This window comes from Phyllostomus discolor, chromosome 1 (assembly GCF_004126475.2).
Source record: "Phyllostomus discolor isolate MPI-MPIP mPhyDis1 chromosome 1, mPhyDis1.pri.v3, whole genome shotgun sequence".
Classification (NCBI taxonomy): Eukaryota; Metazoa; Chordata; class Mammalia; order Chiroptera; family Phyllostomidae; genus Phyllostomus; species Phyllostomus discolor.
This window is the reverse complement of record NC_040903.2, coordinates 146,102,103-146,121,862: the sequence shown is the minus strand read 5'-3', so window position 1 is coordinate 146,121,862 and position 19,760 is coordinate 146,102,103. Positions and strand designations below refer to the sequence as shown.

Below are 19,760 nucleotides of genomic sequence, written 5' to 3'. Positions count from 1 at the left end.
AAGGGAGGGAGAAAGAGAGGGAGAGAAACATCAATATGTGGTTGTCTCTCACACACCCCCCCTCAATGGGGACCTGACTCGCAACCCAGGCATGTGCCCTGACTGAGAATGGAACCAGCGACCCCCTGGTTCCCAGACCGGCGCCAAACCCACTGAGTAACACCAGCCAGAGATATGTTCCTCAACTTTGTATTGCCTTTACCCAATAATGCATTAAGGATATAGATCGATCATCTATCTTCAGGATAGCTAAATTAAAAACAGCAAGTACTGCTTAATTAAATGATAAAGGGACTAAATAATAACCAGTATGATGTAAAGTACAGGATCCTAATTCCATATACAAGGGCACCCAGACTATTTTTTAAAAATGTAACTAAAGAATAAATATGGAAACAGAGGTTACTACTGCCTCAGTAGGTTTAAGAATGTTACCCAAAGAATAATGATCAAGGTTTAGGAACATGCACTCCTTGAAGAGCAGGAATCAATGAGCAGCCCCAAAAGATGTAGAACCAATGGTGCAAATCAACAATTCTTTCAGAAAGAATTGATATTAGTACTGAGAGATATTTTTGCTAATTCAAAGACATATTTGATTAAAAACTATCCCACTGATGTATTTACAACAGCTGTCCACAAAAGTGAAATGTTAAATGTGTACTCATTTGAAGATGCATGCCCTTTTACAAATTAAAAAAAAAAAAAAAAAAAGAAAGAAAGAAAAGCTGCATCTTTAAGAAAATACAATGACTTGTCTTGATTGGGAAGCTATGTTAATGTGAAACTAAATGTTTCATGAGAAAACAATTTGAAAATTCAGCGGAACAATTTCTAAACAAAAACTAATTTGGGTGATAATACACAGGTTGCTTTAAATTGTAGGACCAATCCTTTCAGAAACAAGACTGGCCCTGGCTGGTGTGGCTCAGTGGATTGAGTTTTGGCCTGTGAACTGAAGGGTTGCTGGTTCTATTCCCAGTCAGGGCACCTGCCAGAGTTGAGGGCCAGGTACCCAGCAGGGGAACACTCAAGAGGCCACCACACATTAATGTTCCTCTCCCTTGTCTTTCTCCCTCACTCCCCCTCTCTAAAAATAAATAAAATCTTAAAAAGAAAAAGAAACAAGACTAGACCCAACACTATGTTAAGAAACATATTTTTTAAAATTCCTAGCTTTGCTTCTGCTTACAAAACCTTCCATCCAGATAATTTCTTCTTGACTCCTTAAATTTCCAATGATTTACAACAGCACTCATTTGTCATGATGTTCTCAACACACACTCTCCAAAATGTCACACTTTGAATCTTGTACAAAGATTATGTCTTGAACAGAGTGGTCCAATTTTTTTTAAAAAGCTGCAGTTATAGAAGTATTTATGAAGAATATTGTTTATAGATCATATTAAGAACATATAAGTCCATTCATTCCTATATTCTCTTTTTATCAAGAGAGGTCCTTTCATTTAATTTATAATAAAAGTTCTTCTGAAGAGCTGAGAAAATGGATTTGTGGTTGCCAAGGAATAGAACAGAGAGAAGTTGACTACAACAAAGGAGCTTTGTGGTAAATTTTTGGGAGATATGGCACCATCTGTAACTTAACTTCACCAGCAGGTAACATGGCTATGCATGTCAAAACTGTACACTGAAAGCATGTATCTTATTGTACATAAAAGTTTTGTGTCGTCCCATTTTCTGTATTTCCATTTTCTTCTCTTGAATCTTCTTGTAAAGTGTATGCCCCACCATTATTAAAACTTACTCTTGTCAAAGTCACCAATGTTTTCTAAATTGCTAAAACAAACAGACATTTCTAAATATTTATATGAAACTGTTAACCCTCCTCTACTATTTAGACACATATGCACATAGCTTCCAGGACACTCGTGCTTCTGGTTTTTCTCCAACATTTTTTTTTTGGTGGGATGCTCAGCCATCTTTGTTTATTCCTCATCTTCCTGGTCTGTAAAGTTGCCATAATCTCTTTTCCATCTGTACTCATCTTTATGATTGCATGACTTTTATAAGCAGAAACAACTGCCTGCTTAACATCTCTTAAACATATCTAATAAGGAGCCTAAATTAACACATCCACAACTGATTTACCTCTCAGTCTAGTTCTTTCAGTGTTCTTCCTTCATCAGTGCCTGTACATTCCAAGTTTCTAGTTTGCCAGGCCAAAACTTTGATGATATCTTTGATCTTTCCTTAGCCCTCATACTAATCTGTAAGCAAATCTATCTACCTTAACTTTAAAATCCAACCACTTCTTACCACTCTTGTCACTCCCTAGGCCTCCCTCAAATGTTTGCCTAGATAATTTCATCAGCGATTCTTTCTCGGAATAATTTTGTTAAAATACAAAAAAGATCCTCAATCCTATGCTCAAAAGTCACCAATGGCTTCTCATCTTATTCAGATGAAAACCTGACGATATTTAATAGCTTAACATACTCTACATGCTGTGTTCAACACATTCATTTTCTCATAGGCCTTCCACTATAGTATACCTAGTGCACACAATAATGCCTCATAGTAAGTTCTTAACGAATATTCAGTGGAGTTTTTTGGGCAGTGGGAGGATTTTATTTACTTTTAGAGAGAGGGGAAAGAAGGGAAAAAGAGAGGGAGAGAAACACTGATGTATGAGAAAAACAATCTGCTGCTTCTCAAACGTCCCCAACTGGGGCCTGGGCTGCAACCCAGGCTATATGCCCTGACCAGGAATCAAACTGGCAACTTGGATCATTTACAGGCTGGCGCTCAAACCACTAAGACACACAAGCCAGGTCTTAACAAATATTTGAGAAAATAAGCAATTTCCTAAACTGACTTCTAGAAAAGAATTAATCACAAATTACATTATCAATAACAGTTAACAAGCCCAACCTATCCTTACAGCTGGACTGCTGGGAGTACTAGTCTGCCTTTTATCTAGTATAAAGACTACTGGGTGTTTTACCCTGAGGAAAACTCAGGAAAAAATAAGCCAAATAAATAATCTTCCATAAAACTGGATCAGTTTTCAAGCTATTTACTGCAAAATAAAAATCAGGCTTTGTGTCTATAATGGATGTGATTAGAGACTATTATAATGTCCTGCTTCTTCTGAGGAAAATCACAAATTTCCACAGATGAATTGTACCATAATAATCTGTTCTCCTTGTTAAACTTCATTAGCCTCAGTAATAATACACATATCACTGTAAGAGTAAGTCAAATTCTCTCCAGTATATTGTTTCTTGTTCCTTGGATGATTAAACTATCAACATTTGTCAATTCATTCCTCTGCCCTTTTGACACATGCACACTTCATTAAAGAGGCAATCTTATCCTATTTATCTGAATTGTACCTTCTGCGTTTCCTGGGGAAAAAACCCATTAGTTTCTTGGATACTATTTCAAAAGTCCTTGTCAGCTTTGTTCCCAAAAGGCAGTCTGGGTTCTCTAACTTCTTGCCTGAAGGGCAGTCTTTAGTCATTACAATTCTCACACTAAACATTATTCACAATTCACCCAACCCATTAAGACTACAATTGCAGCATTCTAGACCTGAGTAGTCATTACTAACGTGGGTAAATTAAATAGAAAATTTAGTTCTTCAGTCACACTAGCCACATTTCAAGTGCAAAACAGCCAGATGTGGGTAATGCCTACCACACCAACAGTGCAGATACAGTATTTACATCACCAGAAAGTTCTCAACGGCACTGCTGCAGAGTCTGTTGCTTCCAAAGACATCTATCTACTTCCTTGACGTAACTTCCAAAGAGCACCTAGAAGACTATTTTTTCAGTCTATAATATATAATCCTTACAAACCAAATTAATGTCCTTAGTATAAATTGACAGTTACACATCTCCTAGGATCACAAAGCACAACGGTGACACTATAAACTAAAAAACAGTAATAAACTTCAAAACTGTCTGTGTCAGATATCGTATCCAAAAACTTATGTGAGTGAGGTGGGGTGGAAGGATTGAGCTAAAAGGAAAAATGACTCATGAACATAGACATGAACAGTGAGGTGATTGCTGGGGGAAGCGGGGGGCGGGGGGGGTTATAAGAGGATTAAATGGTAATGGAAATATACAATTAAGATTAAATCAAAAAAATAAAAAAATTTAAGTTATATCCAGAATATATAAAGAAGCCTTACAACTTAATGACACAAAAACCACCCAATATAAACAGGCCAAGGATCTGAATACATTTCTCCAAAAATAAACAAATAGCCAGTGAACACATATATGCTCAGCATCAAGTTAAGAAAACACAGATCACAATCACAATGGCAATACTAATCCTTGAACTGGAATGGCTTAAGTAAAAAAGATAATAAAACAAGTGTCAGCAACGATGTGAAGAAATTCGAACTCTCAGACATGGCTGATAGGATCATAAAATGTTACAGGTGTATTGGAAGACTGTATAGCAGTTCCTCAGGTTAAACACAGAATTATCTTAAGACCTACTCCTAGGTATATATTCAAGAGAAATGAAAACATATGCCAACACAAAAATGTATATTCAAATATTCACAGCAGCATTATTTAAAATGTGGAAACATTTCAAGCATCCATAAATTAATGAGTAAATAAATAAAATGTGGTACCATCCATATCATAAAATGCAACTCAGTAATAGGAAGGAATGAAGTACAAATACATAGTACAATATGGCTGAACCATGAAATATTATTCTAAGTGGAAGAAATCAGTCACAAAAGACATACTGAATGTTCTAAAATTACATCATAGTCATGACTGCACAACTCTGAATATTCTAAACTGAACTGTATATTTTAAAATGACTTTTGTAAGTATGTGAATTATATATCCCAAGAAAGCCAAATTTGGGGGGAGTTGGTGAGAATTAGGGCACATGCCTGGGTTGAGGGTTTGGTCCCCCGTCAGGGTGGCAGGAGAAGCAATTAACAGATGTTTCCCTCCCTCTCTTCCCCTTCTCTAAAAATAAATAAAATCTTTAAAAGGGGAAGGGGGTGGATACAACATCATAGAACTTGACAAGGTCTATCCGGACGAAAGAATGACCTAAAACACAATAGATTCCTAAAACAGCAGAAGCTACCTTTGAATTAGATAAGTAATATAACCAGAACACCAGGGCCAAATAGCAGATTTTCTGGTTGAAGTTCAAATCCATACCCTCCAAAAAATGTCTCCTGACTACAAGAATCCAGGAAACAACAGAAATAAGAACACTCTGCTAAGTGAAATAAAGAACATACCACTGTCAAAAAATTAAGTCCATATATAATCAAGTTTATATTGAAATAATTAATCTTATGCCCTCATCTAAAATCCTCCTGTTAACTGTTAACATAATCAGGTTCCTACAAGAAAGATACAACCAACAAGGGGGCTCTAAGCAAATGTAAAATTTTACCTTATGCCTAAAGTGACATTTATGCCACTTTAAGTGATGCATGAAGAGGCATCTCTTAGCCTTTCCAAGGAGGCAAGAACCCTCTTGTTCTCTGAATCACATGGCTTTCCAACTAAGTCCAATGCTGCTCAGGAATATCAGAAAAATGTAAAGGGGCAGGGGTGGGTGCAAACTAACAGCTCCTCTAACCTCAATAAAATTGGTTTAATCTAAAACCTAAAACTTTGTGACCTGGCTGGTGTGGCTCAGGGGACTGAGCACCAGCCCGTGAACCAAAAGGTAGCTGGATCAATTCCTGGTCAGGGCACATGCCTATGCTGCAGGCCAGGTCACCAGCTGAGAGGAAACCAATAGATACATCTCTTGCACATTACTATTTCTCTCCTTTCTCCCTCCCTTCTCCTCTCTCTAAAAGTAAATAAATCTTTAAAACATAAAAAATGCAAAAATAAACAAAACTTTGTGTGCCTAAAACAAAATAAAGCCTCAAGTATTAGTTTAAGGAATATGATGGTTAGCTTCTTTCACCCATCTTGCCCTTTCAATGGAAACTCGTGTCCACCACTGTACAAACTATTTTTCTCTAATTTTGATCAGTATACCTTCCTGGAAAAGACCTGTAGGGTAACAATCAACAAGAATTTGCTGGTTTCCCACACCTCTTAACAACTCAAGTCCCTTAACCTTCCTTGATGTAACCTTTAATGGCATAAACCTAGTCATAAAAGAAAACCTCAGCTATGTTTGACTCCTCTCCCCAAAGCACCCACTTGCAAAACTGTAACCCAATAAATCACACTAAGACCAGTTTACCTCTCCATTCCAACAATTACAATGATAACTGCAACACTTAACACCTTCCCCTCCTCCAGTTTCTCTTTGCTAGCCACTGGGCTGTTTCTAAGCACACATCTCCTTAATGCACCATACGTAGTAGCCCTTTACAACCCTCATTCTTTCCAACTATAGCTGGGTGCCTCCCCAAACACACCAGAGATATTCACAACTTTGCATCTTTAATTAAAGTTGTACCCTCACTCTTTCTGCTTAAAAGCCCCCTATACTTATTACACCAAAGGCAAGTTCAAATATAGCCCTTTGTGAAACTAAATGGGGCGCTTTGAATCTCAACAGAGAAGCTTATTGCTACCCGAAGGATAACACAATTTATCTTTTTATGAGACAATCCTGTACAATGCATGACACATAACATCCCCTGTTAACTTCACAGTACTTTCCTCACTGTATATTATATTGCTGGTCATTTATTTACATGTCATATTTGATCTGTGAGCAGATATAAATTCATTCCTCTTTCTAATCATGGTGTGCTGGTATATACTATACCACCTACAATACTATACTGCCTTCTAATGATCAATAAGTGAATGAATGAAAATTAATGTGAAAAAAATTTAACTACAGAAATTGAAGAATTTGAAAAAGAAACTACTGCAAAGTTATTTCAAAGAAACTGCTCACAGAAGTTCTCTCGCAAGAGCTGCTTCAAGCAACAGTTTTTCTAGAAGCAATAAGACTCTCAACTAAGACATAAAATGGAACTGGATCTTTGTCAGGAGCTTCTAGATTTAGCAGACTTTTAACGTCAATAAATAATGTTTTGAACAGAAGGGTGACTTATGTAACTTGCCCAATTTAATAAATAACCCCCCACAAATATTCATCCTAAAAGCAAAGGCTACTTTGGGCTTATATTCCTACCACAAAAAATTATGTTAATTAATCTTTAGGTAATTATAAACTACGTATGATAAGAGTTTATAATATATTTGAAATAGCTGACAGCACATCTGGGTGTCAGATACTAATAAATCTATTTAAAATGGTAGTTTCACATTCATTGACAATTTGTTAAAATTCTTAACTTCCACACCTGTAACATGAGAAATGGCTGTAACAACTAGAATTTAAAATTCCACAAGATAGTAATAACAAAAATTCTCATTAAAATTCTTCCAAACTAAGGTAATCTTTTTTTTAAAAAAAGATTTTATTTATTTATTTATTTTTAGAGAGGGGAAGGGAGAGAAACACCAATATTTGGTTGCCTCTCATGCACCACACCCCCTACTGCAGACCTGGCCTGCAACCCAGGCATGTGCCCTTCACTGGGAATCTAACCAGTGACTCTTGGTTTGCAAGCTGGCACTCAATCCACTGAGCCACACCAGCCACAGCTCAAACTAAGGTAATTTTAATAATTTCAGGTTAATAGTTCTTAACTCCCCATCCCCATCAAAAATCAATAACCTTACTGCAGGTACAAGCGGCAGCAGAATCTAATCCTCTGTTGTCTCCTTCTCAGAAGACAGCATATTAAAATACAAGGAACTCAGATCTAAATTTTATCATTTGATTATCCTCCAGTTTCAAAGGTATTTACAATCTTTGGGACTTGATCACTAACACCCATTAATATCCAAGCAAAAATACAAATCACTGCAATTCTCCTAACAAAAGGTCATTAATAACTTCCCTTACATTTAAAATTTGTTTCTCCTCACAAAACAATGCCTACATTCTTCAAGTTTCTGTCAAAACTCAGGCTAATAATGTTTACAGGGCATGATACCTTTATGACGCATTCTGGTCTACTCCCCCTAACTCCACTATAACAAAAAAGAAATAATAATAATGATAATTAAAGAAACAAAGAAAACACAACACAAATCTGATCAAGCCGCCAAATTTATCTACTAATTCACAGGAAATACAGCTGGTAGAGGAAAACATGATGAACAACACAAAATACAACCTGCAGAACCAAGTCTGCAAAATTGATCAGATTAAGGGATTTTATTATTTAAGTGTAAATGATAGTGTTTGTTTATAATAGTAGTCTTTAGCTTTTACTGCTATACTGTTCTTTTATATATCTGAATTGAAAATGTTCCATAATAGAATAAAATGAAATAACTATTAAAAAGGATGTTTAAAAAACAAATGCCAACCATTCTTCATTTCACTAAGCATTACTTTAAAAAACTGTTGTCACACATAACCCTAATTATGCTAAAGGTGTTAGTTTTGGGGGGGAGTGGTGGGGTGCCCATGATTCCCTTCATTTTGATATGTAACTAGTGTCAACAAAATATATAGTAGTAATAATGTATTAATAGGGTTAATAAAATACTAATTCAGAAGTGTAATTTGTAGTAACATTAGCATGTAAGAATCCGTGGGGCATTTGATAAACAGAAATCCTCATGCTCTAAAATGACTGGGAATTCCTGAATGTAAATAATATTTTGGGGTCATTATAATGCAATTTTCTCATCTTTTATGTTTTTTCCAGTCTCCATAGCAGCTGTATTAGTAGGCACTATTATTTCCATTTTAGGGATAAAAAAAATCAGATTACTGTATTTTTTGGACCATAACACGCACCTAGGTTTTAGAGGAAAATAGGAAAAAAATTTTGAAGCAAAAAATGTGATAAAATATTTAATAACATAAATAACACAATATTTCACCAATGTAAATGTAAACAGAACTCAACAGCAGCATTAACAACCATTATTCCTCCCAAATTTGGGGAAGGGAAAAAAAAAGAAAGAAAGAAAGGTGTGTCTTATAGTCTGAAAAATACGATGCATATGGCTTTGGTCATGATCTGTTTTGCTAAATGACAAGTCCCTAGATTTCTCAGGTGTTCTTTTCTCTGCTTCATTATCAGTTGCCTTCCTAAACATAACAATAGGCATTAAACCTCAAGACCCCAGAAAGCTGAATAAAGAAATCATCTAAAGCAAAGCCAGATCTGTTTTAAAATATTTAGTATGTGAATTTCATATTCTGAAGGACATGCTTAGAACCAAAGTGAGTAAGTAGACAATAATTTAATCTCCATTAACATAGCCAGGCTCAAAAGCTTTTAGCAATATCTCAGAGAGAATTTCCCATCTTTTTAAAATAAAAATTCCTAGATAGTTGATTTAGGATCACTAGGATAATAACAAAAATCTTAGCCTTACTTTGTTAATAAAGTATCTTCAAAACGACTTCTGAGAGGAAACAAACACCATTCTCCCTAGTCGTTTTTCCATTCTTCACTAAACCTATTCATTTTTCCACCAGATAACAGTACTTCAATCAGCTCTTTGACAGCTACTACCTGCTTGCTCCATTTAGCCTTCAGAATTTTTTTTCTCTTCTTTAAAAACTGAAGAGTGAGGCCAACAGTATGTTGCCACCAATTTTTAGAACTAAAAGGCAGTGGTAAGCAATGTGAAGATTTTGTTCTGCAAACATCTTAATTTCTTCGCTATTCCTTGTTGTATCTTTTTATCAAGTTTTGTGAAATTCCTCACTTAAAAGGATTTTTTCCCCAAACATATTTACAGTGAGATGATAGGGACAAAGTTTTGCTGCCTTACTAAGACAACTAAAAGAAAAATTTCAGAGGACCACTCTCATGGAGATAGAATTAGAGTTAAAATTTCTATACACAGAATTTAAACATGGAGTTTCTTATGCTAGACTCCATGATACCCCAGAAATTATTTTAAAAAAATTAGTGTATGTAGCACCCTGGCTGGTGTAGCTCAGTGGATTGAGCGCGGGCTGAAAGGGCTGAGTTTGGGATTGAACCAAACTGTCGCGGGTTCAATTCCCAGTCAGGGTACATGCCTGGGTTGCAGGCCATGACCCCCAGCAACTACACACTGATATCTATCTAATCTCTCTCTCTCTCTCCAAAAAATAAATAAAAATTTTTTAAAAATTCATGTTATTAAAATTTTCCTAAAAGAAGCCATGACATCAAGAAATAGGGTAAAAGTCATAGAAATAAAACTTCCTTTTCTTAGCTAACAATGATTCTCAATCCTACCTGGACACAGAATTCCTTCGGGGCTTGAAAAAATACACTCATAAAGAGCCTACCTAGAACAGCTGTATATAAATCTCTACAGGTGTAACTGAGCACGAGTATCTTTTAAACGTAGCCAAGAGATCTATGTGCAAGAAGGGAGTGGGGTAAAGAACAGCTGCTTCAGACACACTCACTACGTTTCAGGGCCTTCAAGTTTCTCCACCAATGACCAAGTTTTCCTGTATCTGTTCTCTCAACTGTAAGGCCTGCCATTTTTATATTTTATTCTTTTCAAAGTACAAATCCAATTATTTTTCAAAATGTGTTCAAACATAAAAAATCTGAAGAAATCTCTAAGGACAAATGAAATAATCACTTGGTGCTGTATGAAAGAGATTCAAATTATACAATGGAGACCCAAACAATTTTACCAGTCTTAATTCTTGTGTCCTTTTAACAACTACCATAGTCTATGTGGTATTTCTCAGAGAGGAAAAACATGCTCATTTATCAAGCCCAATGTATGAATAAGCTCAAATACTTACATATAATGCAGTTTCAAAAGTACCAAACCAAACAGACCTAATGTTTCCTTAACATTCCATGAAGACTAATATATCAGAAGCCAATATCATACCAATCCTTTTTGCATATCGTGCCATTCCTCAATAATTAATTCCTATATCTAAATCCATCATTCAAAAGCCACCCATAACCTATCCCTACTCATACATCTTCTAATTTTATTTCTCAGGAATCTCCAACAAATATTAATGCTGTTCTGAAGGCACAAGAAGAAATCATAATCATTATTCCAAACCCCTTTACCTTTTAAAACTATATTACCACATTCTCCAATCTGTAATACAAATCTTAACACTTTAACTCCTAAAGAAATTTGTATTAATTCACTATACCTGCTGACTGTATCCTATTTTCTATTATTTGGATTGCTTACAGGTCACTATAAAATATTTAAGGGTAGGAATAACTTTAGTTTTGCTGTAATGCCATACAATGCAAAGTTAAGTGGCAAGTACGCAATAGGGAATTAATGAAAAGAAAATGGAACTACATTAGTATTTAAGTCCCATTTCATCATTAGGCAAGTCAGTTAGTCCTTTTATTTGGCATACAAATTAAAACAAAACAAAAAACATCTGCTGTGTCAAGAAAAACAGTAGTCCAGAAAATATTGGACATGTTCCAATACAACTGAAAGATATACTGATTCTCTGAAACCAATAGAAATGTCACTTTACCTAGTCTACCTCTGACAATTTGCAGGAAAGTATTTTCATTTTGTTTGGCAAAAAGAGGGGGCTTTGTTTGAAATGTTTGTATTGCTCATTACTACAAATGGAATGTTCATTACTACAAAATGGAAAAATAAAATGGTTCTCACTAGGTGGCTTTTTACCAAGATAGACAAAACACTTTGAACATACCTGTCATAATAATCCCGCTGAAAGTCATAGTCCAAGTCAAAAGAGGAGCTGAAAAATGAATAACAAAAAGTATTAATTTGGAGCTGTTAATATCAATTCACAACAGCAGATGGGGGGAAAATCCCCCATGCCAAACCAACCACAACAAACAGATCAACTGATTAACATGGAATAATCCACAATCATTCAAATAACAACATTAAATTTCAAGTACCTTACACCACTGAGCATGCAGTGGCCAAATAGCAAATGTAGGCTAAAGTTAGCTAAAATTTCAACACATAGCATAATTGCTAAAAATAAGAACACTGAAAATTACAATAGTAAATTAAACATTCTTAGGCCACCTTCTTCCCTTTCTTACTCCCCAGCTTCTTAGAAGCTAAACTCCTCTTAAAGAATTTAATTTGTGCTATAAATACCAAATTACTCTTTAATAGTAAAAAATACCAAAGAATTATAATAATTCTCTGGGAAATGGGCAAAAAGGAGATACATTAACAAGAAATTAATAAAGCATTACTTTTACTCAGAAAAATATACAATAGTTAACCCTCCCCACACCCAGAAAAACAGATAGAGAAGATGCCCACTGATGGACACAATGCAGTTATAAACAATAAAGTTCCGGACCTGAGTAGAGGGGACGGAGAAGGGTGTTCTGGTACTGACCCGTACATCTCCGCTGCAGATCGTTTCACACCTGCTTTTCCTCGGTTCACTTTTGGCTCTGCAGCCAGATTAATATCTGAAAAAAACAAAAACAAAAAACAGGAACAAAAAATTTTAGTGACAACTCATAAATCAGGGATAGGGGAGCTCTCATAATACAGCTAAGTGTACATAAGTCATATAAATCAAAAGTCTAACACTGTCTCTCATCTTTCTTTATCACATTTAAAAAATTCAAGAATTTTTATAAGGCTAAGACTTAATCTTCCATTCCTTCGTCCTCTGTTCTCTAGCAAAAAAAGCATTCATTACACATAACACAATATCTTTGGTACCTCCCCACCTCAGCTCCTACTTCAATGAAACTATCACCATTCAGAGAACCCCATTCTGTTCACTCATTCACAGGAGAAAAGTATCAATAACTAATGGTTGCCTTTGTAGGAATGATTCCATGAATTTTAAATTAGCACAAATATATTAAAAATGAATGTATTCCAGAGATTTTATATGGCAGTTCATGAATTAATATGGTTAATGTATGATACCCTTAAATTTTCCTGAAGGCAAATCTTTATTCTAATCAACTGTAAACTGGCACAAAAAATGCTCATTAAGATTATGCAGCCTTGCCCGGGTGGCTCAGTGGGTTGGAAGCATTGTCCTACATACCAAAAGGTTGTGGAATTGATCCCCAGTTGGGGCACATATGGCAAGCAACCAACTGATGCTTCTCTGTCTTTCTCAAAATCCACAAACATATTCTCCAGTGAGGAATGAAAGACAAAAACCCTTTATGTACAAAACCACACACAGAGAAAAAAGGAAATAAAAAAAGCAAAGTTTTTCCACCCTAATTTCTATTTACAACATTTAATTTTTAAAATACCCATGCCAGTGGCCAACTACTTGCCCTACTATCCACTGCCTACCAAACAAGAGTTCAATGGACTCCCTTCTTTAACAAAGGAGGCAATTTCGTCAAAAATCAATTAGCCAATGGCTAGGCTCTCCAAAACTCAGTTCATCAAATGACAAATTAAAAAAGACAGTACACTATCTATTTGCTTACTAAACAATTTATTAATAGTCTTAATTTCTTGGTTCACTAAACTCACATCTAAGTTTTAACATCTAAAGTTTGTAACAACTCTGCTTTTACAGTTTTGAGTTTGGAATCATAAGTTTTTATAACATTACAGAATTAAAATTTTTAAAAAACAATTTTAAGATGTAAAAAATTTAAAATAGAACTGTATCAAGGTTGATTACACAATCTAATAAAAAGAAATTATTTCATGTGATTTGAAACTATAGTACTGAGTCATACATAAATTGTATTTAGTAATTTTAATTTTAGTAAAAATACAGGTACCGTTACTTTAAAACTGTGGCACAAAGTACACATGAAATTATGTTTTCTTAAAAGTGTTAAGTACCCCCTTGTCTGCTCACTGAATCTAGCCAGTAGCAATTCAAATGCAGTAAAAATAAACACTCCTGATACACAGATGGTGGTTTCTAAATTATTCCTATTAAAAGGAGCCAAGGTTCTTTGGCGAAAGTGGCAAATTCCAAGTTTAGGTCAAGATACATACCACATGACCTGGAATATCTTGTGGTGCCAGAAAACGAGGAAATAATACGTTATTCCATTAGGCAAGTCTCAAGGATACAGGGACCAAGTTAAAGATGATCCACTGGCTAAAATATTCTGAGCTCCTAAGAATGATTTGCAACAGACTAAAAGCACACCTATTTAAAATACATGAATTCATAATGACGCTAAACGAAAGCAATGACTATATTTAAAGGATGCTATAAGCATCAACTAATTACACCAAAATTTGAAAAGATTTATCCTGCCTTTCCAATTTGAGGAGTATTTTTTTGTTTTATTTTAGATTTTATTTATTTATTTTTGATGGGAGGAAGAGAGAAAGTGAGCAAGAGAAACATCGATTAGCTGCCTCCCACACACCCCCAACTGGGGATCTGGACCACAACCCAGGCATGAGCCCTGACTAGGAATCAAACCAGCGACCTTTTGGTTCGCAAGCTGATGCTCAATCCACTGAGCCATACCAGTCAGGGCTGAAGAGTATTTCTGAAAAATCAAATATTAACAACAAGCTGTTCAGTTTACAAAAATTACAGTAGTGCAAAAGGGATTAGAAAATCTATTTGAAACCCCCAATGAACTACCTAAGCATGGGGAACTTCATCACAGACAGGTGATAAATTTTTCTTAATCTTACCAAAAATGATAAACCACGTTAGGCCATCTGATGTTGTACAGTATGAAGTGCATAACACTACACATTAAATATTTTCAGCAAATGAAATAGAATCTGAATTAAATCAAGTCTTTAGAGTTGCAGACTCCAAGACAGTAAGCTATAGCCACAAGTGTCTGAAGTATACATCCTGGACTTCAAAGACTTTGTATGAAGAGAATGTAAAATGCCCCAATCATATTTTTCAATGATTACATAACAAAATGACAATATTTTGGGTGTACTGGGTGTTAAAGTATATTACTAAAATAATTATCATTTGTTATTTTACTTCTTTTAATAAAGCTGTTCACAAATTTAAAAATTATATACATGGCTCACATTGTTTCTACTAGACAGCATCACTCCAGATCACTATACAAAATAGGAATAGAAAAAATAATGTCACAAGGAAGCAATCAGTTTAGATTGAGGGAAAACACTAGAGACTCCTCCAACAGATTAAATGTCACTACAAATATTTTAATGTGTGTATGGAAGTGGGGTTTGCATTTTGTTAAAAGTTTTCATTTGTTAGATATATACTGAAGTCTTAAAAACACTCAACAAAAAATTTTGTGAAAACAGAAAAGACTGATAAAAATAAGATCAGCCACATGTTGGTATCTGTTCATCTAAGTGAGATGTACATTAACATACAGGCTGATTTTTCTCTTGCTTTGGTGTTAAAAAATTTCTATGAGAGAAATTAATTTTAAAAATGTGGCTTTATTTTCAGACGTCTCACAAAACTTGTCTTAGTTCATTTCTACCATAATTTTATAAATGTCATAGAGTTTTCCTGTACTTTGTTTGAGTGAAGGACAAATGATAATGAAAATTTCTTGTGTATTCTCAATTACAACTGCTCTATCTTAAATGTTAAAGATTATAAGGTTTTTGACCTGGCTGGTGTGGCTTAGTGGGTTTAGCGCCAGCCTGAGAACTGAAAGGTCACCAGTTTGATACCCAGTCAGGGCACATGTCTGGGTTGCAATCCACTGCCACTGGGGTTTTTTAAAATATAGCATTTGAGAAATATTTGTAAATAAAATACAAATTATACAAAAATTGTATTCTAGAATCAAAGAGCTATAAGTCATCAACAATCTACAACCAAAAATCCAGACCAAAATGGTCTCAAAAGCTGTTGAGACTTTTCTACACTTTGTTGTAAACATTTATTAAATGTTATAATCATGAAATGCTGAGGTTCTGAGTTCTGTTATAGGGAAACGTCAACATGGGAATGCTTAAGGGGAAAAAAATTTACTCCAACTTGAAGAGAAGCTATGTAAATGTTGATAAATATGAAGTCAGACTTCAAATTTGTTGTACATTATGCATTTTTAAAACACTAAATACAGCCCAGGACGGTGTAGCTCAGTGACCTGCAAACCACAAGGTCACTGGTTCCATTCCCAGTCAGGGCTCATGCCTGGGTTGCAGGTCAGTTCCCCAGTAGGGGGCGCACGAGAAGCAGCCAAACACTGATGTTTCTCTTTCTTCCTCCCTGTCTCTCTAAAAGTAAAATAATTTTTAAAATTTTAAAAAAACAAACAACAACAACAAAAAAAACCCCACACTAAATACAAACTCCTGGAAAATGTTGAAAACAAAACAAAAATTTAAGCCACCACAGTGTTCCAAAGACCAGAAATGGACTTGTCTTACAAACATTTCAGCTTCCATAATATTCACATCCTAGAAAATAATAAACCATATCAAATTATACAACTGACAACAAATCCTAGAAACTCATAAGCAATTAATAAATTATTCCAAAGCCCTGGCCAGGTGGCTCAGTTGGTTGGAACATCTTCCCATACACCAAAAGGTTGCAGATTCAAAAATTTCTGGTCAGGGTACACTCATATGAGAGACAACTTACTGATGTTTCTACCTTCCACTGATACCCCTTTTCTCTCTCAAATCAATAAACATATTCTTGCATGAGGATTAAAAAAAATTTCAAGAAAATGAAGTTCTATAATCATTAGAAACATACATACTTAGGATCTGTAAGAGTCTTAATAGGTAATAAGGTCTGAAGTTTAGAGTATAAACTAAGCAGAGCTCAGACCTCATTTCTCAACATTTGAACATGGTACATCAGAGAAAAGACCCTTACTGATTAAACTACTATCTAAAACTACACAACCAGAGTTTACACTGCTAAAACATGTTGAACTACTAGAAGCTTTTCACAAATGGTCTCAATTCTTTAAATTTATCTAAATTATCCTAACAACCCCAAGTATAAACTCTGAGGTCCTACTAACTCCATTTTAATAGAAGAGAAAATTTAAGCACTGGCTGGTCTGAGTCAGTGGACTGGGTGTCAGCCTGCAAACCAAAGGGTCGCTGGTCTGGTTCCTAGTCAGGTATGGGCCTGGGTTGCGGGCCAGCTCCCCAGTGGGGGGGCATGTAAGAGGAAACCACACACTGATATTGCTCTCCCTCTCTTTCTCCCTCCCTCCCCCTCTCTAAAAATAAATAAAATCTTTAAAAAAATTTAAGACTCAGCCAAAATACATAAGCTGCCCGATATACAATGTGAAGCCCCAATACACAGCCAAGCAATCTGACTCTGGAGCCCATGAGTGAGGAGGCTATATGGACTTCCTCCAGTCCACTGTAAGCAGTAGGCATAGCCATTTATTACGGCAGCAACTGTACCTTATGAAATAGCATTCCTACCTCCTCTGTCTTACTCAAGACTACCAACTGAGGGTTATCTAGTCTCAACTACTCAACATGGCATAACAACAAATAAAATCCATATTTAGCCCATTCTATCTATAAAGCTAACATTTTTATTACACTGAAGTCAGCCACAACATCCAGAATATTTCAGGCTATTAAAATTGATGGCATGGGAGAGAAAACAATACAAACAGGAAAGTTCTTACATATGAATTATATAATCACTGAAAAAATTAACTCAATCCAGATCTTACCTAAAACCTGTCCAGCAATCATTCTGCCATCCTCTCCGGCCACTGCAGCCCGAGCATTTCTCTCATTAACATATTGAACAAAGGCAAAGCCCTTATGAACGGAGCAACCCACAATTTTGCCATATTTTGAGAAGATAGCCTCCACATCAGATTTTTTGACCACAAGAGTGTTGAGATTCCCAATGAATACACGGGAGTTCATGGAGCGAGGATCTGTCTTATTGGTAACATTGCTGGCCATTGTCTTTGATGATAAAGTTCCTCACAAAGCTGAAACTGGAAGAAAAAAAATGCATAAAGGTGAAAAGATGCTAAAAACAAGATAAAAATTTTTCTACCCTTATTTTGAACCACTGTGACTAGAGCGCAACAGCAGTCAACCTCAGTCTATTACTATTCACATTTTACATCCCCTGAATATATCCCCTTATAGAAATTCAATTTTCCCTTCTCTAGTCTATTTGAACAGTACTCGACTCATCCTTTTAAGGGGACAAAAGAATTTTCATTGACTCTTGGCAACACAATGTTCTTGAACATTGATTCCAAATGACTCCTCTGTTTTAAAGGCCTCAAGCAAATTAGAACGCCCTAAGCTCTCTACCAACAATTTCTACTCGTTTTTTACCTTCCCAGTCATGTTAATCTAACGATTGCTTGTCATCTATCAACAATTCCATTTTCTTGCACATTGCTTTTTACTAGAGTCTCACTCAGTCTCCCAAAAATATAAAAAAAAACCTCCAAATTCTGCCCACAAACCATTAGTTAGATTAATGTGGACAACTGACACTATACCCTTCAAGTATAATTAACCTTATTAGAAAAAGGCAATTCATTCACTCTGGAAATACTTATTTCCAGGAACTTCAATTGATTTACAATATGCCAGATACCTGAAGTATAATATCATCTTTTTATAGAATGTGATGGCTCTTTACTTCCTTTTTATGTAATAACCTACAAAATACAGCTGGGACATGTAATAATACTGGATGGTGATAACAAACACTGCATGAAATCAAAAGGCCACAGGAACTAAGGAAAAGAGCACAAATTTCCGCAGGCCATTTTGAAACAAAAATTATCTTTATGTATGGTAGGTTCAATCTTAATGTTTTGGCATTGTTTTAGCTTTTGTATGTCTCCTGCCCCTGCCACTCAACCACCAAACTCAAAGTTATTATGATAGATCCACCTTAGATTTAGAGTAACAGTCTTTAAGATTAAAGATACCAGTGCCTGATGTTATTTTTCCAATTCTCAAGAGAAATCACAACAAACTAGTTCTCATGGATTATGTTAAAATGCCTCATATATACATATATAATAAGCAGTTAACATCAATTATACATGACCCTTCCCATTCTGACCCTTAAAATATCTAGTCATTTCATAAGCAATACTAATTTGAAAGATATAAGAACTGCTTTTCCCTATTTTCTCTGAAATTCAAAAGACAATCTATTTTGTTTCTAAACTATAGCTTTATAAAGAGTAGTTCCTAATCATTTTTTAGACTAAACAATACAAATTTACCCACAGTAGGCAGTGAGAATCACCCATAGCCTTTCAACCTAAGTGTGACTGCCCAAAATCCTTATAACATTGAGAAATTAAAATATACACCTACCAAACAGGGTAGTTCTACCTGCCACCAGCATACTGAATATTAAGTGAAAACACCGAAGAACCGACATTAAATTTATATCCCTTTCATGTATACTCATCCCCTTCACATATACTTCTTTGAACCACAAATCAGAAATGGCTTTAAATAATTATTTTCTCAATTTTCACAAATATGTTACATAGCCAATACCAAGTTATACAGAACAAAATTCATTACATACGAAAAATGCCTTAGGGTGCGATTTTCAACCTTTTTCATCTCATGGCACATATAAACTAATTAATTACTAAAATTCTGTGGCACACCAAAAAATAGTTTAGTCAATTTGAACAACAAAAAAAAGGTATAATTTTGATTCATTCACAATGGACGGCTACTGCGCTGGCTGTTGTCATTTGAGGCCAGTACCCCTAACTAAATAGTCAGGTATTTCATGCTTTAAAAATTCTTGTGGTGCACCAGTGTGCTTCAGCAAATTGCTGCCTTAATGTATTAGGGCTCAATTCTCTCAATGACCCCCATTTG

The 19,760-nt window shown here is 35.3% G+C and overlaps 1 protein-coding gene across 22 annotated transcripts in view; it reads right to left on the bottom strand.

Moving 5' to 3' along the window:
• The window catches only part of HNRNPC (heterogeneous nuclear ribonucleoprotein C), a 64,281-nt gene that overhangs the window by 15,115 nt on the left and 29,406 nt on the right, over window positions 1-19,760 (bottom strand). For 12 of the 22 annotated variants that reach the window (XM_036030693.1, XM_036030735.1, XM_028504260.2 and 9 more), the window contains 3 exons: window positions 17,603-17,878; window positions 12,328-12,442; window positions 11,695-11,742 (listed from right to left, as the gene is read on the bottom strand). In XM_036030693.1, coding sequence (XP_035886586.1) covers window positions 11,695-11,742; window positions 12,328-12,442; window positions 17,603-17,843 — 404 coding nt within the window. In that variant the 5' untranslated portion in view covers window positions 17,844-17,878. The remainder of the gene's footprint in view (window positions 1-11,694; window positions 11,743-12,327; window positions 12,443-17,602; window positions 17,879-19,760) is intronic. The other 10 variants (XM_028504264.2, XM_028504267.2, XM_028504265.2 and 7 more) reach the window with 2 other exon arrangements.